Here is a 24,576-nt window from a genome sequence, read left to right as displayed (position 1 = left end):
TCTGGCAGGATCCATCATGCATGTCATAGGTTCGCCAACATAGTTCTATAGAGAAGTGGGTGATAGTGGGAAAGAGAATAATATAAGGCAGGAGGAATGAGGGAAGTGATTAAAAGCAAAACATTGGTATGGAGGGACAGAATGAAAGGAAAAAGGACTGAAAGGGACAAGATGGTGGGAAATATACAGACAGTAATAGATGGGACAAAGACACCCATAAAACAGAAGCAGATAGCAGAATAGATTAAAAACCAGAATGACTTTTTATTTGTTTACAAGAAACACATTTGTGGCAGGAAGACATGCACAGAGTAAAGGTAAAAGAATGGAATAGAATCTATTGGGCTTCAAATTAGATTTAAAAAGAAAAAGCAGGAGTAACAATCGTGATCTCAGATAAAGCTAAAGCAAAAATAGATCTGATTAAAAGAGATATGCAAGATAACTGCATCTTGAAAGGTAGTATAGACAATGAAGTAATATCAATACTTAACACATATGCACCAAAATGGTATAGCCTCCACATTTTAAAAGGAGAGACTAAAGATGGGAATAGACAGTAACACTATACTAGACTAGTGGGTAACCTCAACCCTATCAGAATTAGATAAATCTAACCAAAAAATAAACAAGAAAGAAGTAAAGGAAATGGATGAAACTTTAGAAAAGTTAAGATTTAATAGATATCTGGAGAAAACTGAAGTGATATAAAAAGGAATATACCTTCTTTTCAGCAGCACGTGGCACATACACAAAAATTGACCATGTATGAGGGCATAAAAACATCACAACCAAATGCAGAAAAGCAAAAATAAATTGAACTTTTCCAGATCATAATGCAATAATAATTATAATAAGGGTTCATGGAAAGAAAAATTAAAAATTAATTGGAAACTAAATTTAAATCTTCAAAAAAATATAAGTCAAGGAATAAATCATTAACTTCATTAAAGAGGATGACAATGAAGAGACAACATATCAAAATCTATGGGATAAAGCCAAAGCAGTACTTATCCCTTTGTGGTTATTTCAATAAAACAGAGAAAAAGCAGATCAATGAATTGGGAATGCAACAAAAACACTAGAAAAATAACAAATTAAAAATCCCCAATTAAAGACTAAATTGGCAATCCTAAAAAATCAAAGGAGAAATTAATTTAATTTAAAGTAAAAGAACTATTGAACTAATCATTAAGACCAGAAGTTGGGTTTGGGGGGGGGGGGGGATAAAATATATAGGGCATTGGTTAATTTGATTAAAAAGAGAAAGAAGAAAATCAAATTACCAGTATCAAAAATTAAAAGGGTGAATGAAGAGAAAATTAAAGCAATCATTAGGAATGATTTTGTCCAATTACATGACAATAAATTTGATAATTTGGTGAAATGGATGAATATCTACAAAAAAAACTAAATGCCTAGATTAACAAAAGAGGAAATAGAATACTTAAATAATCCCATCTCAGAAAAAGAAATTGAACAAGCCATAAATGAACTCCCTAAGAAAAAATTCCCAGGGCCAGATAGATTCACAAGTGAACTCTATCAAACATTTAAAGAATAATTAATCCCAATATTATATAAACTATTTGGTAAAATAAGCAAAGGAGTTCTACCAAATTCTTCTTATGAGACAAATATGGTGCTGATACCTAAGCCAGGAAGACCAAAAACTGAGAAAGAAAATTATAGGCCAATTTCCTTTGTGAATAGTGATGCAAAAATCTTAAATAAAAACTAGCCAAGATCATACAATAATATATCACAAGGATTATTCACTATGACCAGGTGGGATTTATACCAGGTATGCAAGGTTGTTTTAACATTAGGAAAACTATCAGCATAATTGACCATATCAATATTCAAACTAACAGAAATCATGATTATCTCAATAGATACAGAAAAAACCTCCAACAAAATACAACACTCATTCCTAGTAAAAACACTAGAGGGAGTATATTGGCTAAGATGAGAGCAAAGGAAAGTAATAAATGTTGGAGGGGTGGTAAAATTGGAACATTAGTACGTTGCTGGTGGAGGTGTGAATTGATCCAATCATTCTGGATGGCAATTTGGAACTATGACCAAAGGGCGCTAAAAGACTGACTGCCCTTTGATCCAGCCATAGCACTGCTGGGTTTGTACCCCAAAGATATAATAGGGAAAAAGACTTGTACAAGAATATTCATAGCTGCACTCTTTGTGGTGGCTAAAAACTGGAAAAGGAGGGGATGCCCTTCGATTGGGTTATGGCTGAACAAATTGTAGTATATGTTGGTGATGGAATACTATTGTTCTCAAAGGAGTAATGAACCAGAGGAATTCTATGTGAACTGGAATGACCTCCAGGAAGTGATGCAGAGTGAAAGGAACAGAACCAGGAGAACATTGTACACAGAGACGGATACACTGTGGTACAATAGAATGTAATGGACCTCTCTACCAGCAGCAATGCAATGATTCAGGACAATTCTGAGGGACTTATGAGAAAGAACACTATCCACAATCAGAGGAAAAACTATGGGAGTAGAAACATAGAAAACAACTGCTTGATCACATGGGTTGATGGGGATATAGACTCTAAATGATCACTCTAGTGCAAATATCAATCATATGGAAAGAGGTCTTGATCAATGGCACATGTAAAATCCAGTGGAATTGCGTGGCAGCTATGGGAAGGGGCTGGGGGAGGGGAGGGAAAGAACATGAATCTTGTAACCATGAAAAAATACTCTAAATTAATTAATTATTTAAGATTTTCTGCCCTCCCCCCAAAAATAAATAAAGACACTAGAGGGGACAGGTGGGTGGCTCAATGGATTGAGAACCAGACCTTGAGATGGGAGGTCCTGGATTAAAATCTGGCCTCAGACATGTTCCAGCTGTGTGACTATGGGCAAGTCACTTAACCCCCATTGCCTAGCCCATACCCCTCTTCTGCCTTAGAACCAAATCACAGTATTGATTCTAAGATGGAAGATAAGGGTTTAAAGAAAAAAAAACACTATTAAGTAGAAGTAGTATCTATCTAAAACCGTCAATAAGTATCATCTGCAATGGGGATAAGTTAGAAGCCTTCCCAATAAGATCAGGAGTGAAATAAGGAGGCCCATTGTCACCTCTATTATTTAATGCTAGAAATGTTAGCTTTAGCAATAAGAAGAAATTGAAGGAATTAAAGTAGATATGATGATATACTTAGAAAATCCTAGAGAATCACCTAAAAAACTAGCTGAAATAACTAGTAACTGTAGCGAAGTTGTAGGATGCAAAATAAATCCACATAAAATCATTAGCATTTCTATATAATTCCAACAAAGTCCAGCTGTAAGTTAAAAAAAAAAAGAGAAATTTCATTAAATCGTTCTAGAATGAAGAAATCAAAGCTATCAATAACCATATGAAAAAATGTCCTAAATTCCTCTTGATTATAGAGAAATGCAAATTAAAACAACTCTAAAGTACCACCTCACACTTATCAGATTGACAATTTGACAGTAAAGGAAAATGATAAATGTTGGAGGGAATGGGGCAAAATTGAGACACTAATGCACTGCTGGTAGAGTTGGTAACTGATTCAGCTATTCTGAAAAGCAATTTGGAATTATGCCCAAAGGGCTATAAAAGAATTTGAAGACAGCATTGACTCTCCCCTGCCAACTTCCAGATTTAATCACCAGAAGCATAAACACCCCAACATTTTCTTAAGTGAGGGTAAGTTCACAACCCACATGCTAGACTGGGTGACAACTCAGAAACAACTGACTGCCTCCTGGCCAGTCTTAATTAATTCTAAAACTGCAACTGGTTCACGTAAAGTGAAAGGAAGGCACAGAAAGTGTCTCAAAGGTCTTTAAAAGTAGCTGCAACTTCCTGTGACCAGCACTTTTCTGCTTCAAACTTGGTTTTGGAGGAGCTCTGGCTTGGGGCCTTGGACTGCTCTTGGATCTTCCTTTAGGATTACCATGTGGGTGAGTGAAAAGGCTGATTCCTTTCCTGGCTCCTAGAGGGACTAGCTTCCAGAGAGTCCCCCTCCCCCATCTTGGAGGAGGAGGCCGTGTGGCTGGGTTCCTAGCTAATTTATCCCTAGGCCTTCTGGCTGGGGCTTCTGGAGGCCTGCTTGAGTAAAGCCAGGGACAGAGCAGATAGTCTAGCTCACTAAGCTAGATTTCTTACTCTGCCCTCTTTCTCATTTCTCTACTTGTACTCTTTTCCTCTTTTATAAATAAACTGCTATAAATAAAGTCATTTTGACTCGAGATATATTAATTTTGGCGACCACACTCATATATTTAGTCGAACCTTAATTTTTAACTCTTATAATACCACTACTAGGTCTGTATCCCAAAGAGATAAAAAAAAAATGGGAAAGGACCTATTTGTACAAAAATATTTATAGCTGGTTTTTTTGTTTCTTTTTGTGGTAGCAAAGAACTAGAAACTAAAGGAATGTCCCTCAATTGGGGAATGGCTGAACAAATTGTGGTACATGATGGTGATAGAATACTACTTTCTTCAATCCAGCTGGAAGGGGTGATCCAATCCTTTATCAACATTTATTCTGAGTCTTTGGCCACCCAGAAGTATATTCTTATTTTACCAGGATTTGGAATTATTTCACACATCATTACATATTATTCAGATAAAAAAACAACCAAAAGAATAGTCTGAGCTATAATATCAATTTTGTTTTTAGGTTTTATCATGTGAGCTCACCATATATGCACAGTTGGCTTAGATGCTGATACCTGAGCCTACTTTAGCAACTATAATCACTCTTCCTGCAGGAATTAAAGTATTGAATGGATTCGCGACACTACCTGGAGGAAATATTAAGTGATCCCCTGCAATCCTGAGAGCCCTAGGCTTCATTTTCCTTTTTTACAATTGGAGGTTTAACAGGTAGTCTACTGCTAATTCAATAATGGACATTGTCTTAAACGATACAGACCATGTAGTAGCCCACTTTCACCACGATGAATGATGAACAGGATGATTTCAGAAAGAGCTGGAAAGAGCTACATGACCTGATGCAGAGTGAAATAAGCAGGAACAGGAGAATGTTATATACAGTAACTGTAATATTGTGGAATGATCAAAGCAATAAAATGATCCAGGACAATTCTGAGGGATCTATGATGAAGAAGGCCATTACCTCCAGAGAAAGACATGTTGGGGTAGAAATGCAGATGAAAACATGATGTAGTATTTAAGGGTTTTGGTTTTATAAGATTATTCACTTGCAAAAATATGGAAATGTTTTGCATGATAATACATGTATAACCCAGGTCAAATTGCCTGCTAACACTGGGAAAGTGAAGGGAAGGAAAACTTAGGACAACTTGTGTGGAAATGGGTTATGACAGTAATTGGAAATAAATATTAAAAAATAAAATTGTATCTAAATGTAATTGGGAAAAATATAATAAAATGAATTTTTTTTTTAAAAAACACCTTAATCCAAGTATATAAGTCAGCAGCATTTCCCTGATCTACTAGCCTAGTAATGCTGTTGAAAAAAGAAAAATTTTTATATGAAACCATACAAAGGAAAACTGAAATTTTAGCTTCTGATTTTGCTACTCTCTATGAAAAAGGAAAATAAAAATTGATCACAATTAGAATGTTTAAAAAATCTTACACAAACACTCCACTCCACTCGGTCAACAATGCTGGTCATGAGACAACATCAGAATGAATGCACTCACTTGTTCTATTACGTGTCTACCATGAACAAAGCAGCAAGCTAAGTGCTAAAGGAAATTCAAGTGTTAGATAAGGAGAATTCCTGCCACCATGGACATGTGAAGGGGAGGTCACCTGCCCAGGCCTACAAACCTATCCAGTTTACACCGGGCTAGCATCTGGCTCCATTTGTCTCCTGCTTCATCTCCAGCCTAATGAGGTGGAAGCGGGAAGAAGAGACCAAGAAATTCAATTCAGAAAACCACAGCATATGACTTATTCCCCACAAATGCACCAAAGGTCAGCCTGAAGGCAATAGGAAAGGGGACCACAGACAAAGCAGGGGCAGCCTAAGGGATAATCCCAACGAGACTCCAAGGAATACACGAAGCCTAAAAGAGAAGCCAACGAAAGTTCTAAGTGCAAAACCATATTAAGATGCAATTGGGGAGTATTTTTTAAATTCGTGAACAAAAATGCAACACCACTTTGATATGGTTTTTAAGTCAGTACGAAGCCAGCAGGGATGAATTTCTTTTTGCGTTTGACACCACTGGCCCACAAGACTTTACTTCCAGAGGCAGCAAGAGCCAGAGGATTCCCTGAATGGGTCCCACGTTGGGGGCCCGGGAATCTCCAGAGCAGCAATAGAAAGGAACCAAAGTTGCCAAAGCCCCCAAGAATGGGTTGCTCTAGGTTCAGGGGCTCTAAAGTTATGCAACACTCAGAAGAAAAAGGTGTTCTTTTCAGAACCTTAATATCCTCCAAAACTTTTAAAAGAGCTAAGAAAAACAATACTCTGAGGGGGACAGGAGCAGAGTTGTACATTGTCTATGTGCTGAGGGTCTTAAGAGGGGAAGAGGATAGTAAAAGAGAATATAGAAAGAAGGAAGAAGGGGGTGGAACTTCCTATTTCTCAAAATTGGAGTCTATGAGGAAGAGTATTTAAATATGAAAGAAGGGACGGGATGTGTGTGTCTGATCAGATGAATCATCTATCGGAAATCGACAAAATTGTTATCTCAACACAAAAACAAGCTGGCAGGGGGTGGAAAGGAGTCCAAATAGTGACAAGCAAAACAATTTCCTTATATTCAGAGGAATCCAGGGGAGGGGAAGAAAAACACTAAGGCAACAGCTTAAATGATCACCTCTTAGACAACTGAAGAATGGCTGAACAAACTGGAACTGGTATATGAATATAATGGAATATTGCTGTACCATACAATATGACAAAATAATCAGTTTCAGAGAATCTTAGAAAATATTAAATGGAGCAAAATAAAGTGAACAGAGCTAGGAAAACATTACAGAAAGATAAATAAAAATAAAAAAACCCTAAAGAAAGTAGAGCTAAAAGACATCACATTTTCTAAACGAAACTACTAAAGAATGTGCATGTTTCTGGGCATCTCGTGGAACGTAATAAAATCTGATCATTGATTAGGGCATGGAGATATCAAAATAAATGTAAAAATATATATAGTAAACACATCCTTTAAAGATCATAACAATAAAAATAGAAATAAGTTTAGGAAAAACAAACAAAAGATACTAACCTAAATAGAGATTTGACAATGAAATCCTAAATAATGATTGGTTCAAACAAGAAATCATCAAAAAAAATTATGTAAAGAAAAATGATGACAGTGAAACAATATACCAAAATTTCTAAGATGCAATTAAGGAATTCCTAAAGAGAAAAAGCGAGTGGATAAAAAATGCCCATTGTCTAAACTAGAAAATGTGGTTAGATGGACAACGATCCATGCTTTATATTGGAAGAACACCACAAGTGGATAATGTGCTGGGCCCAGAACTAAATAGGCTGGATTGCCTTTGGGAAACTACAATTCTTTTATGAAAGAATAATGATTTATTGATAGCTTTTGTTTTACCTCACCTAGATTTTCTCCAATGTATTCCTATTCTTCCTTAAGAACCATCCCCCATAATTTTTTTTAAAAAGGAAGAAAATTTTAAGCAAATTCCATACATTGAAAACACCTGAGGTTATATGCCAGGTCTCACTCACAAAACCATTCTCCCAGTCTCCACAATGGAGAAGATGAAGGTCTTCCTCATTCTTCCAGCTCTCTTCTCCAGCCTCCACTCCCTCATTTCCTGTCTGTCACCTCGTTCCCTAACTTTTGAGTTTTCCCTAATTCATTAATTCCTTTTTTCCCTTTTATTTAGTTATAGAATTCTCCCTCTTTTTTTCTCTCAGTAAGTAGTCAAAATTTTTTTCTTCTCCTTTATTTGAAGGGAATATACTCTTTTGATTCCCATTATGGTAGTCATGGTGTATTTTGTTTCCTTGGACTTGCTTACTTCATCTGCTAACAGTTTATGTGAATTGTTCTATGTTTCTCTGAATTTAGCATAGAATGACAGTAACATTATTATAATACATTTATGTACTATTTTTTTTAGTTATTCTTCAGTCAATGTGCATCTACTTTGCTTCTACCACAAAAAGCACTTTGGGGACTGTCTGAGTTGAGCCTGATAATATGATCTATGCTAATACCCCATGATACAAGGAACAGCACCCAAATGTCCTATAGGCTAGTCTATGTAGAAGTTTAGTCCTTTGATTGCAAGCATTTTTTTGTATTATTTGTATCTTGAATATCTGGCATAGCAACCTGCATATTTAAAAGTGCAAAAAGCACTTTAGGAAGCTCTAAAAAGTGCTGGTGGAATTGGTTAATTTAACTACAAGTTCATTCTATAATGAATGCCAGGGGGCGAGGGTTTCATCAGTTTCATTTTGAGTTTCTCAGCTTGGAATACCCAAAGTAGGCTATATATGCATATTTCCTTATTATAAAATGTGACCAGTAGCTTTTTCTGCGAAAGTAGGATATAAGGCCTTTGGGGGCACTATTTTTATCCTTTTATCTTTATATATCTATGCCATCCATCACAAAGTCCTACTCTAATTAATGTTTGGAGTAGGGTAGAGGTAGAAGTATCCAAATATCGGCATGCCTGGAATATTTAAATATTTGTGCCTTAAATACTGGAGATATAAAGTACTGATTCTACGAATTCATTTGGACAAGGAATTCATGAATAAGGAAATTCTGACAATGCAGGTCAGCACCTATTTTGTCTATTCTCTATCCACAACATCATGATACTTCTCATAGAGTAAATGCTCTAAAACACGTTGAATTTAATGACCATAATAAAGTTCCCATTGTCAAGTATTAAAATGGAGATACCACCGAGAACATATCTTACAGTAGAATGAACGATGAATTCACATATCTTTGTCAGGTCTTTGGCCAAAAGAGAGCGTTTCAAGTCACACCGGAGGGTATACTGTAGAAACAAAATTGAAGAAAAATGTTGCTTTGGTGAAATTTATTTTTGACTTCATTATTTCTGTTTAAGGCAGTTTTCTTTCAAAATTGTATAAAAATGTTTACGTGCTCATTTTTCTCTTAATAGTTCATTATTTCTTTAAACATACTAAATAGACTTTCAATACACAACGATGATACTTTATTTAGCCCACGTTCTATCTTCTTTGCCTATTTTCTTTTAATAGGTGACGATGGACTTGAAATCTTTGGGCCCAAGTTTCTTCATCCATAAAATCATAAAGTCAACAAAGTACTTGTTAAGCACTTACTATGTGCCAGACACTATGCAAAGAGCTGAGAATATAAATATAAGCAAAACAAGAGCACTCTCTGCCCTAACAGAGATTACATTCTAAGGAATGGCTGGCTCAGGCCATTTTTCAAAATGGAAGTTCCAGGACCTCAACAACTGAAAAATGGAACGTTGGGGGCAAATGGATCTTCCAGGGTATGAATGCTGACTGGATAAGAAGAGCAAAGAGCTGGTCTTAGATGATATCTAAGAATCCTTCCACCTCTAATTCTGTAATCCTGAATATACCACACTTTGTTTAAATATCCTCTTACCATTGGAAACCATTGTTGCTTCCAGTTCTTTCCTATTACATATAAACAGCTATAAATACTTTAACACAGTTTTTAGTTGTTATTTTTTTTGATGATACCCTTAGAACGCATTCCTTGAAAAGGGACTTTGCCTGGGCCAAAGGACATGATTATTTTTATTCACTTATTAGATGCTGTCAGATTATTTGCTAAAAATATTTCACCAATTTGTAGGACCATCCACAGAACAAACATGGAACAATTTCTTCCCTACCAATTTTGTCATTTTTTTTTTGGCTATGTAATAGAATCTTAGTTTTTCTTTGATGTCCATCTCTTTAGATATTAAAAAGATTTAACTTCCATGAGGGGAGTAATTATTTGTAATTCAAGATAAATATTAAACAAGACAATATGAAATTGATTCCAGTTTTTTTTTAATTTATTCCAGTTAATAAATTATATAAAAGTCAAATTAACAAGCATTTATGTGCCAGCACTTGGCTAAAGTGTTCTTAATAAAAAATAGAAATAATAATAATAATAATAATAAAATAGAAAAATAGAAAGCTTTACTCTCAAGATAAAACCATTCCCTCCTAGATAAAATCTTATTTTAACATAAATGTTAAAACATGTCAGTAATATACTTAAACTTTAAAACACTGGAAAGTAGTGACAATTTTTAAAAATCAGCATTTGGCTAATAATAAAGTTAAACTTACAATTTAATAGAACACATAATTCCTAGTATCATTGAAAAATCATGCTGATAATAATTAACAGATTTTATAAATTTTTTTTTGCATTTCTAGCTGAAAAGACAGAAGAGGAAAAGGCGTTCTCACATAAATTTAACAGGACTTAGTAGATCCTTCCAAGGAATCCAATTCATCCATTCCTATCCATCCTGGGTGACTCTGGTCCATGTCCTCCCAAAAATCTTCCACAGGTGGTTCTACCCAATGAATTGAAGGTCTTTTTAAACTTTCTTCTAATGTCTTGAAAGGGTCAATAGAACATTCTGCCTGTCCACCTTCCATTCCTCATTTTTGCCAAAAGATCAGCTCATCTTCTTTTCCTCTTATTCATTTCCTTCTGACGCCTTATTAAAAGGCGTCAGAAGTTATGTTGTGGCTTACTCACATTCAACAGATGCCTGAGTGGGTTGTCATTTCTTTTCCCAGCTCATTTTATAGAAGTGGAACTGAGTCAAACAGGGTTAAATGACTTACCTAGGGTCACAAAGCAAGTGTGCATCTAAAGTCAGATCTGAACTCAAGAAGATGAGTCTTCCTGACTCCAGGTCTGACAGTTTATCCACTGGTTCCAGCACATAAAATCCTCTAAATAGCCATGGTTCAATCTGATTGTTTTTCCTCTTTTTATTCTCAATGGCATCATTTCTACTTTCTCTTTAAGCATATCTACAGCTATGATATTAAGGTCCAAGGGTGAGAGTACAACCATCCTTTATTGAGAAAACAACCTGTTAAAATTATTTTTGTAAATCTTTTCCATTTGTCTCGTCTTTCTGCTTTCACCCTAGAATGTCCCTGACTATGCTTTGAACACTGTGCCAAGACTTTTCTCAAGTGGTTTTATTTCTCACTGTTTCTGCCTTATGAAATGATACTGCTCATAACTAACTGCCAATCGCTCTTCTTCATAACGTAATGGGAAATACCAATATTAACAATGTTTTGTTTGCCTGTTTATTACATCAAAGTGAATGAAAAATTCTGTTATATGTTTTCTTTTTGCCAACATTTTTTGCTGAATGAAGTCGTATACTGACCTTCCTAGTAGAACACTTTCTATATAATTTCTTCTAAACTAAATAAACGCTTCATTAAGGAAAGCACTATAATAGGAGCAGCATAATGTGGTAGAAAGATCACTGCACTATCAGTCTAGACAAGGATCGATTTCAATGATGTCAACCACATTCGGTTGGCTGGAGTGAGTTACCTAACCTCCGCGAGCCTACGGTTCCTAGTCTGCAACTAGTAGTTAAGAGGTGCCGATCTACAACGCGGAAGTATTCAAAGGATAGGAAGACGCCATTTTTAAGTTATCAACAATCTGAACCTGCTCCAAAGGACTCAAAATTTGAAAAAGCCAAATTTATAGGAACTCTTAAGTTCCACATCACACACATCAGTTTGGGAAAACTAATAAAAAGGACAATGACAAATGCTCGGTGTAGCGCAGGAAAACAATCACATTAATATGCTGTTAATATGATTAATGGGCCTATAAAAAGTAGTACAATATATACAAAAAAACACTCTTCCCTCCCCTCACTAGTTCAGGTGACAAGTGAGGGTCAAGTCTCAAGCTCCTCCTTATTTGTTGAGATATCTTAATCTTCCTTTCCCTCCTTACCTCCCCCACTACAAGTGTATATACGCCTCATTCCCTCTCCTTCATCAAGATCTAAGAGAACCACTCCCAGGGCTTGTCTAATCAGAATATCTTCATGGCTGCTAATGGCTGAGGATAGGTTTCAGTTCTACTCCCAAACCAATATTTAAATGTAAGCAGTTTGTTTCCTTTTTTGGTATCCCAACGCATGCTTTTACATTTCAAAGTTTCTACACAGCTATATATATTTTTTATTATCATGAATGCTTGAATCATTCAGTTTTGCTGAATGGGTCTTTACTCCTTTATTGTGTTGGCTGCATGTATTTGATTTGGTTTTTTGACTCTGATTGTTGTTCTTCAGGAATTAATTCTTTCTCACTGCTTGCAGTATTTTTACTTTTGACCTGGAAGCCCTTTATTTGAGTAATGACATTCCTGGAAGTTTTCCTTTTGGAGTTTCTTTCAGGAGGTAACTGGTGGTTTCTTTCTTTCTTTTTGTTTCTATATAGGCTAATTATTTTTTTTAATTAATGTATTTAGTCAATTTAGAATATTATTCCTTGGTTACAAGAATCACATCATTTCCCTCCCTCCCCTTTTGCCACCCTTCCTGTAGCCAACGTGCAATTCCACTGGGTATTACATGTGACCTTGATCAGAACCTATTTCCATGTTGTTGTTTGCACTGGGATGTTCATTTAGAGTCTACATCCCCAACCATATCCCTTCCATCCATGTGATCAAGCAGTTGTTTTTCTTCTCTGTTTCTACTCCCAGTTTTCCCTCTGAATGTGGATAGTTTTTTTTCTCATATATTCCTCCGGGTTGTTCAGGATCACTGCATTGCCACTAATGGAGAAGTCAGTTACATTAGATTGTGCTACAATGTATCAGTCTCTGTGTACAATGTTCTCCTGGTTCTGCTCCTCTCGCTCTGCATCACTTCCTGGAGGTCGTTCCAGTCTCCATGGAACTCCTGCACTTTATTATTCCTTTTAGCACAATAGTATTCCATCACCAACATATACCACAATTTGCTCAGCCATTCCCCAATTGAAGGGCATTCCCTCATTTTCCAATTTTTTGCCACCACAAAGAGCGCAGCTATGAATACTCTTGTACAGGTATTTTTCCTTATTCTCTCTTTGGGGTACAGACCCAGCAGTGCTCTGGCTGGATCAAAGGGCAGACAGTCGTTTAGCGCCCTTTGAGCATAGTTCCAAATTGCCCTCCAGAATGGTTGGATCCATTCACAACTCCACCAGCAATGAATTAATGTCCCAACTTTGCCACATCCCCTCCAGCATTCATTACTTTCCTTTGTTGTCATGTTAGCCAATCTGCTAGGTGTGAGGTGATAGCTTTCATCTCTCTGATTATAAGAGATTTAGAACACTTTTTCATGTGCTTATTAATAGTTTTGATTTCTTTAACTGAAAATTGCCTATTCATGTCCCTTGCCCATTTATCAAATGGAGAATGGCTTGATTTTCTGTACAATTGATTTAGCTCTTTATAAATTTGAGTGATTAAACCTTTGTCAGAGGTTTTTGTTATGAAGATTGTTTCCCAATTTGTTGCTTCCCTTCTAAGTTTAGTTGCATTGGTTTTGTTTGTACAAAAGCTTTTTAATTTGATGTAATCAAAATTATTGATTTTACATTTTGTGATTTTTTTCTAGTTCTTGCTTGGTTTTAAAGTCTTTCCTTTCCCAAAGGTCTGACATGTATACTATTCTGTGTTCACCCGATTTGCTTATAGTTTCCTTCTATTATATTCAAGTCATTCACCAATTCCGAGTTTATCTTGGTGTAGGGTGTGAGATGTTGACCCAAACCTAATCTCTCCCATACTGTCTTCCAATTTTCCCAGAAGTTTTTATCAAATAGTGGATTTTATCAAATTGTGGAATACCACCCAAAAGCTGGGTGGTAGTTTTTTTCTAATTCCACTTTGCCTCTAGTTCCAAGAGACCAAGGGAAAATTGTTAAGACTTCTTGAAATGTAATGCTAAGGTTCTGATTTTGGTCATGGTTTTTCAGTAATCTCAAGATTCTCAATTTTTTTAGCCTCAATCTGTTTTCTAGGTCAATTGTTTGTACTATGAGATACTTTAATATTGTCTTCAATTTTTTCAGTCTTTGGGTGAAGCTTTGTACCTCGAGTGTCAAGCTGCTCATTCCCAATTCTTTTTTTTTCTCAAATTTTTTCCATTTTTTCCCTCAAGTTATCTCATTTGATTTTTTAAAACATTTTTAGCTCTTTTTTTAACCTCTTGTTTCATCTCTCACAGGAATTCTAGCAGAATTTGTGCTCAAGCTTTGGTTTTTCTCTGAGGCTTTGCTTATAGATATTTTGAGGCCAATCTCTTCTGGATTTGTCTTGAACTTCTCTGCCACTTTAAAAGCTCTTTAAGGTAGGGTTTTTTTGTTTGTCTGTTTGCTTGCTTATTCTTTCAGCCTGCCTCCTGTCTTGTGTTTGATATTAGGATGAGGCTCTATAGCACTTCTGAAAGGGAAGGTCTAGGCTGGTTCTGTTCTTGCTATATTGAGTGCTGTGTTATTTTCGGCTCTCAGGGAGAACTAAGATGGAGGCCCTGTAAGCTTTCAGGTCACAGAACATTTTTTGTGCTCCCAAAGTGGTCTGTTCCAGGGCAAAGTCTGATTGAATTCCTCCAGCCTGAGCTTTGTAATTTCCTGATGGTTTGGGTCTGAACCACAGTAGATTGCTCCTAGACTCCACCCCTACCAGCCAGCTGCAAAGCTCAGTGAGAGAAATATAGATTCTTGAGATCTCTGCACTACTTATTAATTTCTCAGCAGGCTTCAGGCTACGTTGAAGTTAGAAGTGAGACCCTGCTCTGCTCCTGGAGGTTGTGGGCAGAGGGGTCTGAGTCACATCACTACTGCTTGCCTCAGAAATTATAAACTGTCCCAAGCTTCCTACCTAAGAACATCATTCTAGGCACAAGTCCCCTCCTTAGTCCTATCTTTGTGACCTAGAATTGAGTGCTAAAGCTGACAGTTAGGCCATCTCTGCTCTCTACAAGTGGGGCCATAGTATGGAACTAGGACCTCCTCTTGCTCTGGTAGCATAAATTCTCTCTGGGTAGTAGTCTTTCATATGCAGTGTTCTTCTCCAAGGCAGACTCCATCTCCAGGATCTAAAAACTCTGAGTCTGTCTCTCTTTGCCAACCCAGGCTAGACAAATGACTCACAGTGATTTTTTTTTTAATAGATTTTCCTATCAGGTTTCAGTCTGGTATATTTTCTAGATATATTTGAAGGAGTTTTGGGAAGAAGCTTGCTATATTGCTTCCTGCTATTCAGCCATCCAGGTTCCTGCCCCCTTTGCCACACATTTTTAAGCACAAAGTTAACTTAATATAGAACACTTGGCTCTCAAGCACAGAGATTAGTGTAAACATGAGAGAAGCAGGTAAAGTATAGGTGTCTCTGTTCCAAAGCAACAAAAAACTAATGCAGAGCATCAAAGCAGATAGAAAAAATGATTGTTGGCAAAAGGGAAAAAAGCAGCAGGGAACCAGAAGCCAGAAATGAAGAAGAGACCTCTTTTAAAAATCTGTAGTATGCCTTCTATGACGTAGGGAGGGGAAGGAGGGAAGTGAGACACGTATAAATTCTAATATAAAAAAGAAAAAGAAAAAATCTGTAGTATGGTTTCAAATATTTACCTCAAAAGGGAATAGCTACATTCTGAAGTTAAACAGAGTAAAATGAGAAATTAAAGCATTATGTACATTAGGGAACAGGAAGAAAAAAAAACAGAATGAGCCGATATATTTAAGGAATTTCCCCAAAACTGTTTTTCAGAAGAAAAGCTGTGAGTAAACTATTTAAAAGTAAAGAAAATCTCACCTGAATGTTGACAAATACACCATGATAGGTCTCATATAAAACTTTGTTGCCTTTCACATGCAGAGGGAACTCAAAAGGAATTTCTGTTTTGCCACTGGGAAATTTTCCTGGCTTCACAATTTCTATTGAACTGTTAAGAACTTGGATAGGCTGCAAAACAAAGTCAGTTTAAGCATTCTAGCAACATGTTCTTTATTTTTAAATAAAAAAAGAACTTTGAAATGATTAATTGACAAAAAGTCCATTAAAAACTCCCATGTCTCCTTAGCATTTAGAGACTGTGATCTAGACTTTGAGGAATATCTGGTCAATTCCATTTGATGAACCGCGTTAGGTTGAAGGAGCGAGCACAAAGGGGTCCTTTATCTTAAGGTAGCTGTTAAATGCCTCTCCATTCTTCTCCAACACAGCATATGTGAATATAAAAGAAATACTGGAATTGGATTTGGTTCTATATTCTCTGATTTGAAGTCTTTGGAACACTGGAATCAAACAAATAGACTAACTCCTCTAGTCACTACCCAGTGCCTACCAGCTTCTACACATTCAAGCTCATCTGCTACCTCAAGAAGGAAGGAAGGCAATCAGCAGGTGTAACTATATTGATCATGAGGTACCAGGGGACGGGGATGAGAAAACAAGTTTTTATTTGGCATTAGGGGTTTTTAAGGCTATAAATTCTTTGATATTGTGTTTCTAAGAATGAAAGAAAAATGAGGAAAATATGAGAAGAGCAGAGGAAGTCATTAAAGAGTTTAATGATACATGTCCTCTTATTTTAGAGATGAGGAAACTAAGACCTACAAACATTAAGAGACTTGTTCAAAGTCACAAATCTGAACTGTGAAAATGGGATCAACTCTCCCCTGCCCACTTTTATATTTAATCACCAGAAGTGTATACATCCCCCTTTACACTTGAGTGGGGGGAGGTCTATAACCCACGTGTGCTAAAATCAGAAACGACTCACTGTAACATAAAGTGGAGAAAGGCAGAGCAAAAAAGCATCTGTAAAAGCAGTTGTAACTTCCTGTGAGGGGGACTTCCTCAGAGTTTGGAGTTCCAGTTCCAGTTGGAGTTGGAGGCTGGTGGAGGATTTGCTTTGTGGACCTGACATTGGTGAGGCAGCTCTCGGACCTTCTTTTAGGACTCCCACGTGGGTGAGTGAAAAGGCTGACTCCTTTCCTAGCTTTCTGGAGGGACTAGCCTCAGCAGAAGCTCTCGTCTGGGAAGAGGCTTCATGGCTGGAATCCTTACTTTATTCATCATGGAGGGCCCTCCAGCTGCAGACTAATGAGCCCTGCCTGGGTTGAGCCAGGGGCCAGAGCAAAATACTTAGTGTGTTGGTTTAGATATCTTACTCAATCCTCTTTCACATTTCTCTTACTTTCACTCTCTCTCCTTTTGTACATAAACTGCCACAAAAAGTCATTCTGACTTGAGTAATTAATTTTGGCGACCACATTTCTCATAAATTTAGTCCAGTCTTTAATTTTTAATCCTTACAGAACCCAGGTAAATTAATCAATTAATAAGCATTGAGTAAATTCTGTTATGACACTATGTATACAAAGAAAAAGATAGTCCCTACCCTCCTCAAGGGTATATCAGATATATGTCTGATTATATCAGTTAGATCAGGGGAAACATAATCATATAAGTATGTGCAAAATACATATAAAATAAATGGAAATGTTGAGAAAAGTGGTATGATTCTTACTCTCCCAGCTCAGTTCATGTGGTCAATAATGAGCAGCAAGGTGGCACAGTGGACAGGGAAGACCTTGAGTTCAAATTCAGCTTCAGACACTTAGTAGTTGTGTGGCCCTGGACAAGTCATTTAACTTCTATCTGCTTCACTTTTCTCAAGTGTAAAACGGGAATAATAAAGCACCTCCCTCTAAGGGTTGTTATGGGGAGCTCAAAAGAAATCATATTTGTAAATGCCTGGCGCATAACAGGAGTTAGAGCAGGTCCTCTTGTTCCTTCCCCTCCTCCTAGGATATAATCACAGATGTCTGCTGGTGTTACAAATCTCTTTTATCAAGTCTGAAAGGTTATCTCTGATTAAGTCAGAAGGGGCAACAAGGCTGGTTGAGCTTAAAACTGGACATGCCTTGGAGGGCTTTAAACCATGAACAGAGCACTTTGAGACTTTTGAGCAGTCAAAAATGATAAAATTATAGAATTCGAGCTGAAAAGGCCAACTCAACCATTTTGTTTCCTCGTTTCTTTATCTGTAAAATGAGGGAGTTGGCCTTTAGTCATAAAGTGTCCAAGGCAGAATTTGAACACAGATCTTTCTGAGTCCAATACCCTATTTCTCAATAATCTATTTCTCAAAGAATGCCAAGCAAGCAGGAAAGAATCCAGCTTTCCACCTTCTGGGGGAAACAGAGAAAATGCCGCCCCAAATAATGGAAAACACCCCATTCAGCAGTCAGGTCAAAAGAGTCCGAGGAACACCTGAGGTTTCAGAGACACCCTAAACCTAGACATGGATAGACACACTTGCTCCAAGGACAAGGACTCCAAGAATCAGAGGAAAGAGTTGGCTATGGCCTAACAAGAAGTTCAGTGCCCTGCTGGAGCAGACTCAGGGGACCAACTGAAGAACTTGTCCAGCTGAGGCACTCTGCCCAGTAGGGAGCCCTATGAGGACTCCCCAGAAGGGAAAAGAATCTGTATCCCAGAAGTACCAAAGGAGTGGATTGCCTTGACTCCGTGTTCCCTACATGTGTGGGAGCTATCATACTATAAAGATTCAGAAAAGATGATTAAATTTAGTCAGTAATCAAGTTCTCTGATTTTAAACTCCCCTTTTACAACCTCTTCTTCATAGATATCATTTAAAAATCTTCACTTAAATTAATTTTTGAACAATAATTCTCAAAGGCATTTATAGAGGGCAGATAGGTAGCTCTGGGGACTGAGAGTTAGATGAGGAGATGGGAAGTCCCAAGTTCAAATCTGCCCTCAGACACTTCCCAGCTGGGTGACCCTGGGCAAGTCATTTAACCTCCATTATCTAGCCTTTACCACTCTTCTGCCTTGGAGCCAATACACAGTATGGATTCTAAGACTGAAGGAAAGGTTTATTTTTTTTAAGGCATTTACTTCACTCCTTAAAGTTTTTGAATAATGATCAACAAAAGTAAGCTGTAAAAGAGAATATTAAAAACGTAAAAAGAACATTCTAAATTCACCCAAATATCATGGAGTTGCATGTCAGCTATGAGAGGGCTACAAAACATATACAATGAGGAACTCTGAAGACAACAGGAGCAAAGGATGGCGTTAAGGAATGGAGGATGACAGCCATGTAAAATGCTCTACTTTTGTCCTGAGATGAGGAAGGCCTCCCACGCTGATCCCCACAGTATGCATCTGGAAGCTCACGGACAAGAGCCACAAAAGCTGTGCAGACACGGGTGGGACTACTGACGGAGGGAATTCTGAAGCATCTGGTTATTTTTATATATAACTGAAAGAACAGGATGCTTGTGCTTTTCTTTTCAGCCTCTCTCCTGTTAGTGTCAATATCCAAGCAACTGCATTAACTAATTAATTTTTTTAATTGTTATGTTAACTTTAAGAAGAAACATTTCATCAGGCCATGTCTAAGTCACAGGTATACCTTCCCAGAAAAGGCCCTTCATAGGATTTCTTCAATAGGTCAGATTCGTATATTTTTGGTTTTCTAATATCTTCCTAAATTACAAAAAGTCCCCATAGTTGCTATGATAAGCTGATGGCATCTAGACTAAACACCTGGCTATTTCTTCCAAGTAAGCTGATGATATAAATTGTAGGAAGTATTAAATCCGTTTACCTTTGTGAAGGCCCCCCAAAATAAAGAGAAATTACATTATTCTACTTGTAGCATTAAGGAACCACTGATTTTTTTAACATGAACCCAATTATTCAAAATGAAAGCATTCTTACCTTAACAGAGTTACAGAAAGCTTCAAACATGCCAACACTCTTGGCACTGAGCTGCAGGTTCACCAGTCCTTCCATTGTCAGTAGAACTCCCTGGTGTTGTACTGAATCTTTGCTAGATATAACCACTACGCCAGAGAGCATTTCCTAGCAAGAGGAAAAAAGAATCCCAACGTAAATTAACTAGGCTTCATTCACCGGGACTCACTCTTGCCAAAAGTAGAATTCTAAAAAACAAATCCAACTGATCCACGTACCTAAGAATCCAAATGAACGCTCTTATCATTGTTATTATAACGAATGACAAAGATTCTGGTGGCGTGTTAAGTTCTGTAACTCCAAATCAAATCATTTATATTGTATATTAGCATGCACAAGGATCACAGTCAAACCCAATGGAGTTATATGCCAATTATTAATGGGGCTGGAAATGATGTTATTGGTTCACAATACTTTTGGATAAGGAAACTCCCTCCATGCCCCGCAGGTTGGCACCTTCTCTGCAACTTAGCCTTAGGGTAAGGTCTAGTTTGCTAGTAACCTTTTGGGGGCTTGGCAGTTCAGTGAAACCTAATTTTTTGGCCAAAATAAATTTGTTCAAAGAAATCCTACAACAAATCGTTCAGGCTTTTGCAACCAATTATTAGGTTTCTTACAGAAAAAAGTCTTTTGGGATGAGTCTATGATGAAAAGTATAGGGAAAATGAGATTTAGAGTTGACTATAGGCAAGAGAGTTGCATCACCAGAGTTCAATATCTATCTATAACAACAAGGAGTTTCAAAAGATGAGGTTATTAAATCCATGAGTCATTTGGCTAAAGAGTTTAAGGTTGGATAGGTACGGCTTTGTGTGTGGATGTTAGCATACCAAAAAACCAAAATATTTTATGTTTTTAACACCGATTGGACACTTGGGACTATATATATAATATATTCATAATTCAAATTGCCTCTCTTCACTGGTCTAAGACTAAGGTCTCCTAGGCTATAATATAAATGGGTTTAATGAGATAATTTCAATCCTCCAACCTTATAAAAAAGTCTCTCATTGAACTTGCTATCATAGATTTCTGACTTTTTCAACTACTTTACATCTTCTATGAAATGGAGGAGTTAAACTGGATCATCTCTAAAGTCCCTTCTAAATAGAAATCTTATGATCCTATAAATGTTATGAGGTAATAGATTTCCTTTATGTTTTTCTTCATAATTGTGCTCAATATAGGCATTCTGGGCAAATCTTCTAGCACAATGACTATGACATTTAATTTCATTTTATAGTGAAAATCTAAGTAAAAAAAAGTGATGGCAAAACAGTCACCAGATCTGGCCTATCAAATCTTAGGATGCTAAAAGAAATGGCAGATGTGATTGCTGAGTTACTGTGTTAATGATCTATAAAACATCCTGAAGACACAAAAGGGTCACCTCACAGTCCTGAAGATAAGCAAAAACTGTTTCGATTTTCAAAAAAGTAGGCTAGATCCACAAACTTCAGGCCCCTGAGGGCCTATTCCATTCCAGGAAGATTTTTACAATATATTACTAAAGTGATTTTTGTGAGCACTCAGAAAAGGCATCAGTGACCATTAGTTAGCATTGCTTCATCAATATGGAAGAATGGGGGCCTATCAGTACCAGATCTTAAACTGTACTATGAAGCAGTGATCATCAAAACAATATGGTACTGGTTAAGACACAGAAGGGAGGATCAGTGGAATAGACTTGGGATAAATGACCTCAGCAAGCTAGTGTTCGATATACCTAAAGATCCCAGCTTTTGGGACAAGAACTCACTATTTGACAAAAACTGCTGGAAAAACTGGAAAACAGTCTAGGAAAAATCAGGTCTAGATCAACATCTCACACCCTATTCCAAGATAAATTCAAAATGGGTAAATTACTTAAATACAGGGAATGAAATCATGAATAAATTAGATGAACATAAAATAGTATAGCTAACAGATCTGTGGGAGAGGTAGGAATTTAAGACCAAGCAAGAGATAGAGAACATTACAAAATGTAAAATGAAAGACTTTGATTACATCAAATTAAAAAGGGTTTGTACAAACAAAACCAATTTAACCAAAATCAGAAGGAAAGCAACAAACTGGGGGAAAAAATATGTATAACAAAACTCTCCGACAAAGGTTTAATTTTCCAAATATATGAGGAACTAAGTCAAATTTACAAAAAATCAAGCCATTCCCCAATCAGCAAATGGTCAAGGGATATGAATAGGAAGCTCTCATATGAAGAAATCAAAGACATCAATAATCACATGAAAAAGTGTTCTAAATCCCTCCTGATTAGAGAAATGCAAATAAAAATAAATATGAGTATAATGGAATGTTTTCTCTGAGTACATGGAATCATAAGATTTTAAGTTGGAAGGGTCTTCAGAGTCTATCCACTCTAACATCATCATTTTCTACATGAGGACTCTGAGGCCAGTAGAGGGTAAGTGACTTGCCCAAGTTCACATAGATAACAAACATTTTAAATGACCTAAAATCAGTAGAATGTTTGCAGAGCTTTCCTAATTCTAGTATTATTTTTAAGAAATATGACCCACAGCATAAGGTTAGGTTATTTCAGGCTCTCAAAGTCATGGGCCATCTTCTTTTCTTCTTTAAACTCATACCTTCCGTCTCAGAATCAATACAAAGCAGACTCCAAGGGCTAGACAATGGGGGTTAAATGACTTTCCTAAGGTGCATACAGCCAGTCTAGAGACATTTTCAAATGGCATTGTAGCCCTTTATTTTTTTTTTAACTCTTGCCTTCCATCTTGGAATCAATACTGTGTATTGGCTCCAAGGCAGAAGAGTGGGAAGGGCTAGGCAATGGAGGTTAAGTGACTTGCCCAGGGTCACACAGCTGGGAAGTGTCTGAGGTCTGAGGACCTCTCGTCTCTAGGCCTGGCTCTCAATCCACTGAGCTACCCAGCTGCCCCCTATTGTAGGTAAACATGGACATTGAATCAAAACAAAAGTCTCAACATGACTAAAATCATACCATCTCTCTTCGCCAAAGCCCTTTCAGCCCTAGGGGCAAGCCCCCACTTACCCCGGCGTAATAGACTTTATTGGCCCTTTTGATCTTGATGTCCAGGACGGTCCCCATAGTTAACAGCAGCTGAAACAATCAGGGCCACGTCCTACCCCTCCAGCCTAGGACCTCCTACCAGCCCGTCCCGCGATTCTCCTCACTCTCTTTCCTTCTTCCCAGCAGCCACAGAGTCATGTGACAGCACCTCAAGTCACGGGATAGCTGCCATTATCCTTCCTCTTTCTCTTTCCCTCCATGACGCGCCTGTCACTCAACAGCTGATACAGGAAACCGTAGTTCGCGCTCCTCGCTTCGGAAGGGAACTCGGCGGAGTCTGACCTACTTGGGCGTAAAAGCTGAGGGCTATTAGTCTTGCCTGCCCCATTACTATAGTAACGGGAGAAGCCTAGCCCCGGAAGTAAGAAGAGCAAGGCGGGCAGTCGAGACAGCCCCGCCTTCCTTTGCTCTCTTCCGGGTCTAGAAGAGAAAGAGGCTCAAAAACGGATAAGGAGTTGGTTAAAAAAGTTCAGTGCCGCCCCCTAGCGTGCGATAGGAGCCCCACCCCCACCCCACCCCACGACTCTGGCCCAGGCGGTTCGCAGAGTTTCCAGATCCCTATCCTTCACACACGCATACCTCCCCGCCCCGCTCCTTTTCTCTATGGGGCGGGAGGAGGAAGTGGTCTCCCTCTCGAGGCGGAGCGTAAGTCGCTTTGTAAAGTTATTCTTTACCAGCCAGGTAGAAGGTTCCTGGCGGTTTTAACTTTAATTGTGCCTAACTTAACACAATAAGAACATTTAGGTGTAGTTTGGGCTGCTTTTAAATCATCTTGTCTGCAGAAATGGGTTTTGAATAGTGATACATGTATAAGCCAGTGGAACTGCTGGTTGGATTCAGGACGGGGGAGGGGAAGAAGTAGAGGGGGACCGTGAATCCTATAGCCGTGGAAAAATATTCTAAATTTAAAAAGGAGGAAAAAAAACCGAAAAACCATCATCTTTTTTGTTTATAAAATCAGTGTATAAAGTCATCATCAAATGATGTATGTGTTCTAAACTAAAAGGACAAATGGATGTGGCCTATTTGAAATAAACGTTTAAGATGGTATAATGGGCAGCTTTGAAATCAGGAAGATCTATGGTGTCACACTTAAAAATTCTTGCTGTTATTACTACTACTACTACTGAATGCTACATCCTTAAGAAATCTTATGTTTCTTAATGTATTGAAATGCAAAAAAAAAATCTTTTAACCTGTTATAATCAACCGAGCAGTGCACTAGATGGTAAGGGTTAAAAAACAAATATAGAATAGTTCCTACTTTAGGAAGCTTACAGTTTCCCAGCAGAATAATATATACACATCTAAGTAGACCCCCCAAAATCAGAAATTATGAGGTCATGGGAGAGCTACTTGCATTATTGGAGGAGGGGGAACATTCAGAACAAAAAGGCTGCATGAAGGAAATGTAAATGGTGATTCTTTGAAGATGGATGACTTTCAAAAGGGGCTTCTAAAAGGAAGAAAGGAAGCAAAGTCCAGGAATGGGACAGCTTGTGCAAAGATATGAAGATAGAATATTATGTAAGAGGGATGGCAAACAGGCCAGTTTGAGTAGATTGGAGAGTGAAGAGAAGTGATATGTAAACATGCTGGAAAGGTAGATCAAAAACAGGCTTTAAATGGCATGAAATATCAAAGTTTGTCCTTGATCCTAGAGCAGAAGAA

General features: G+C 37.5%; 1 protein-coding gene across 2 annotated transcripts in view; it reads right to left on the bottom strand.

Annotated features, from left to right (window-relative positions):
• Positions 1 to 23,418, bottom strand: part of VPS26C (VPS26 endosomal protein sorting factor C) — a 42,388-nt gene extending 18,970 nt beyond the window's left edge. Inside the window, exons 1-4 of one of the 2 annotated variants that reach the window (XM_001363185.4) lie at positions 22,867 to 23,418; positions 19,800 to 19,943; positions 15,855 to 16,004; positions 8,935 to 9,015 (exon numbers count right to left, since the gene is read on the bottom strand). In XM_001363185.4, coding sequence (XP_001363222.1) covers positions 8,935 to 9,015; positions 15,855 to 16,004; positions 19,800 to 19,943; positions 22,867 to 22,923 — 432 coding nt within the window. In that variant the 5' untranslated portion in view covers positions 22,924 to 23,418. The remainder of the gene's footprint in view (positions 1 to 8,934; positions 9,016 to 15,854; positions 16,005 to 19,799; positions 19,944 to 22,866) is intronic. The other variant, XM_007493111.3, reaches the window with a different exon arrangement.
• Positions 23,419 to 24,576: the final 1,158 nt, after the last annotated feature.

This window comes from Monodelphis domestica, chromosome 4 (assembly GCF_027887165.1).
Source record: "Monodelphis domestica isolate mMonDom1 chromosome 4, mMonDom1.pri, whole genome shotgun sequence".
NCBI classification, from domain to species: Eukaryota; Metazoa; Chordata; class Mammalia; order Didelphimorphia; family Didelphidae; genus Monodelphis; species Monodelphis domestica.
The sequence above is the reverse complement of the archived record's forward strand: the minus strand, read 5'-3'. Positions and strand labels throughout refer to the sequence as shown.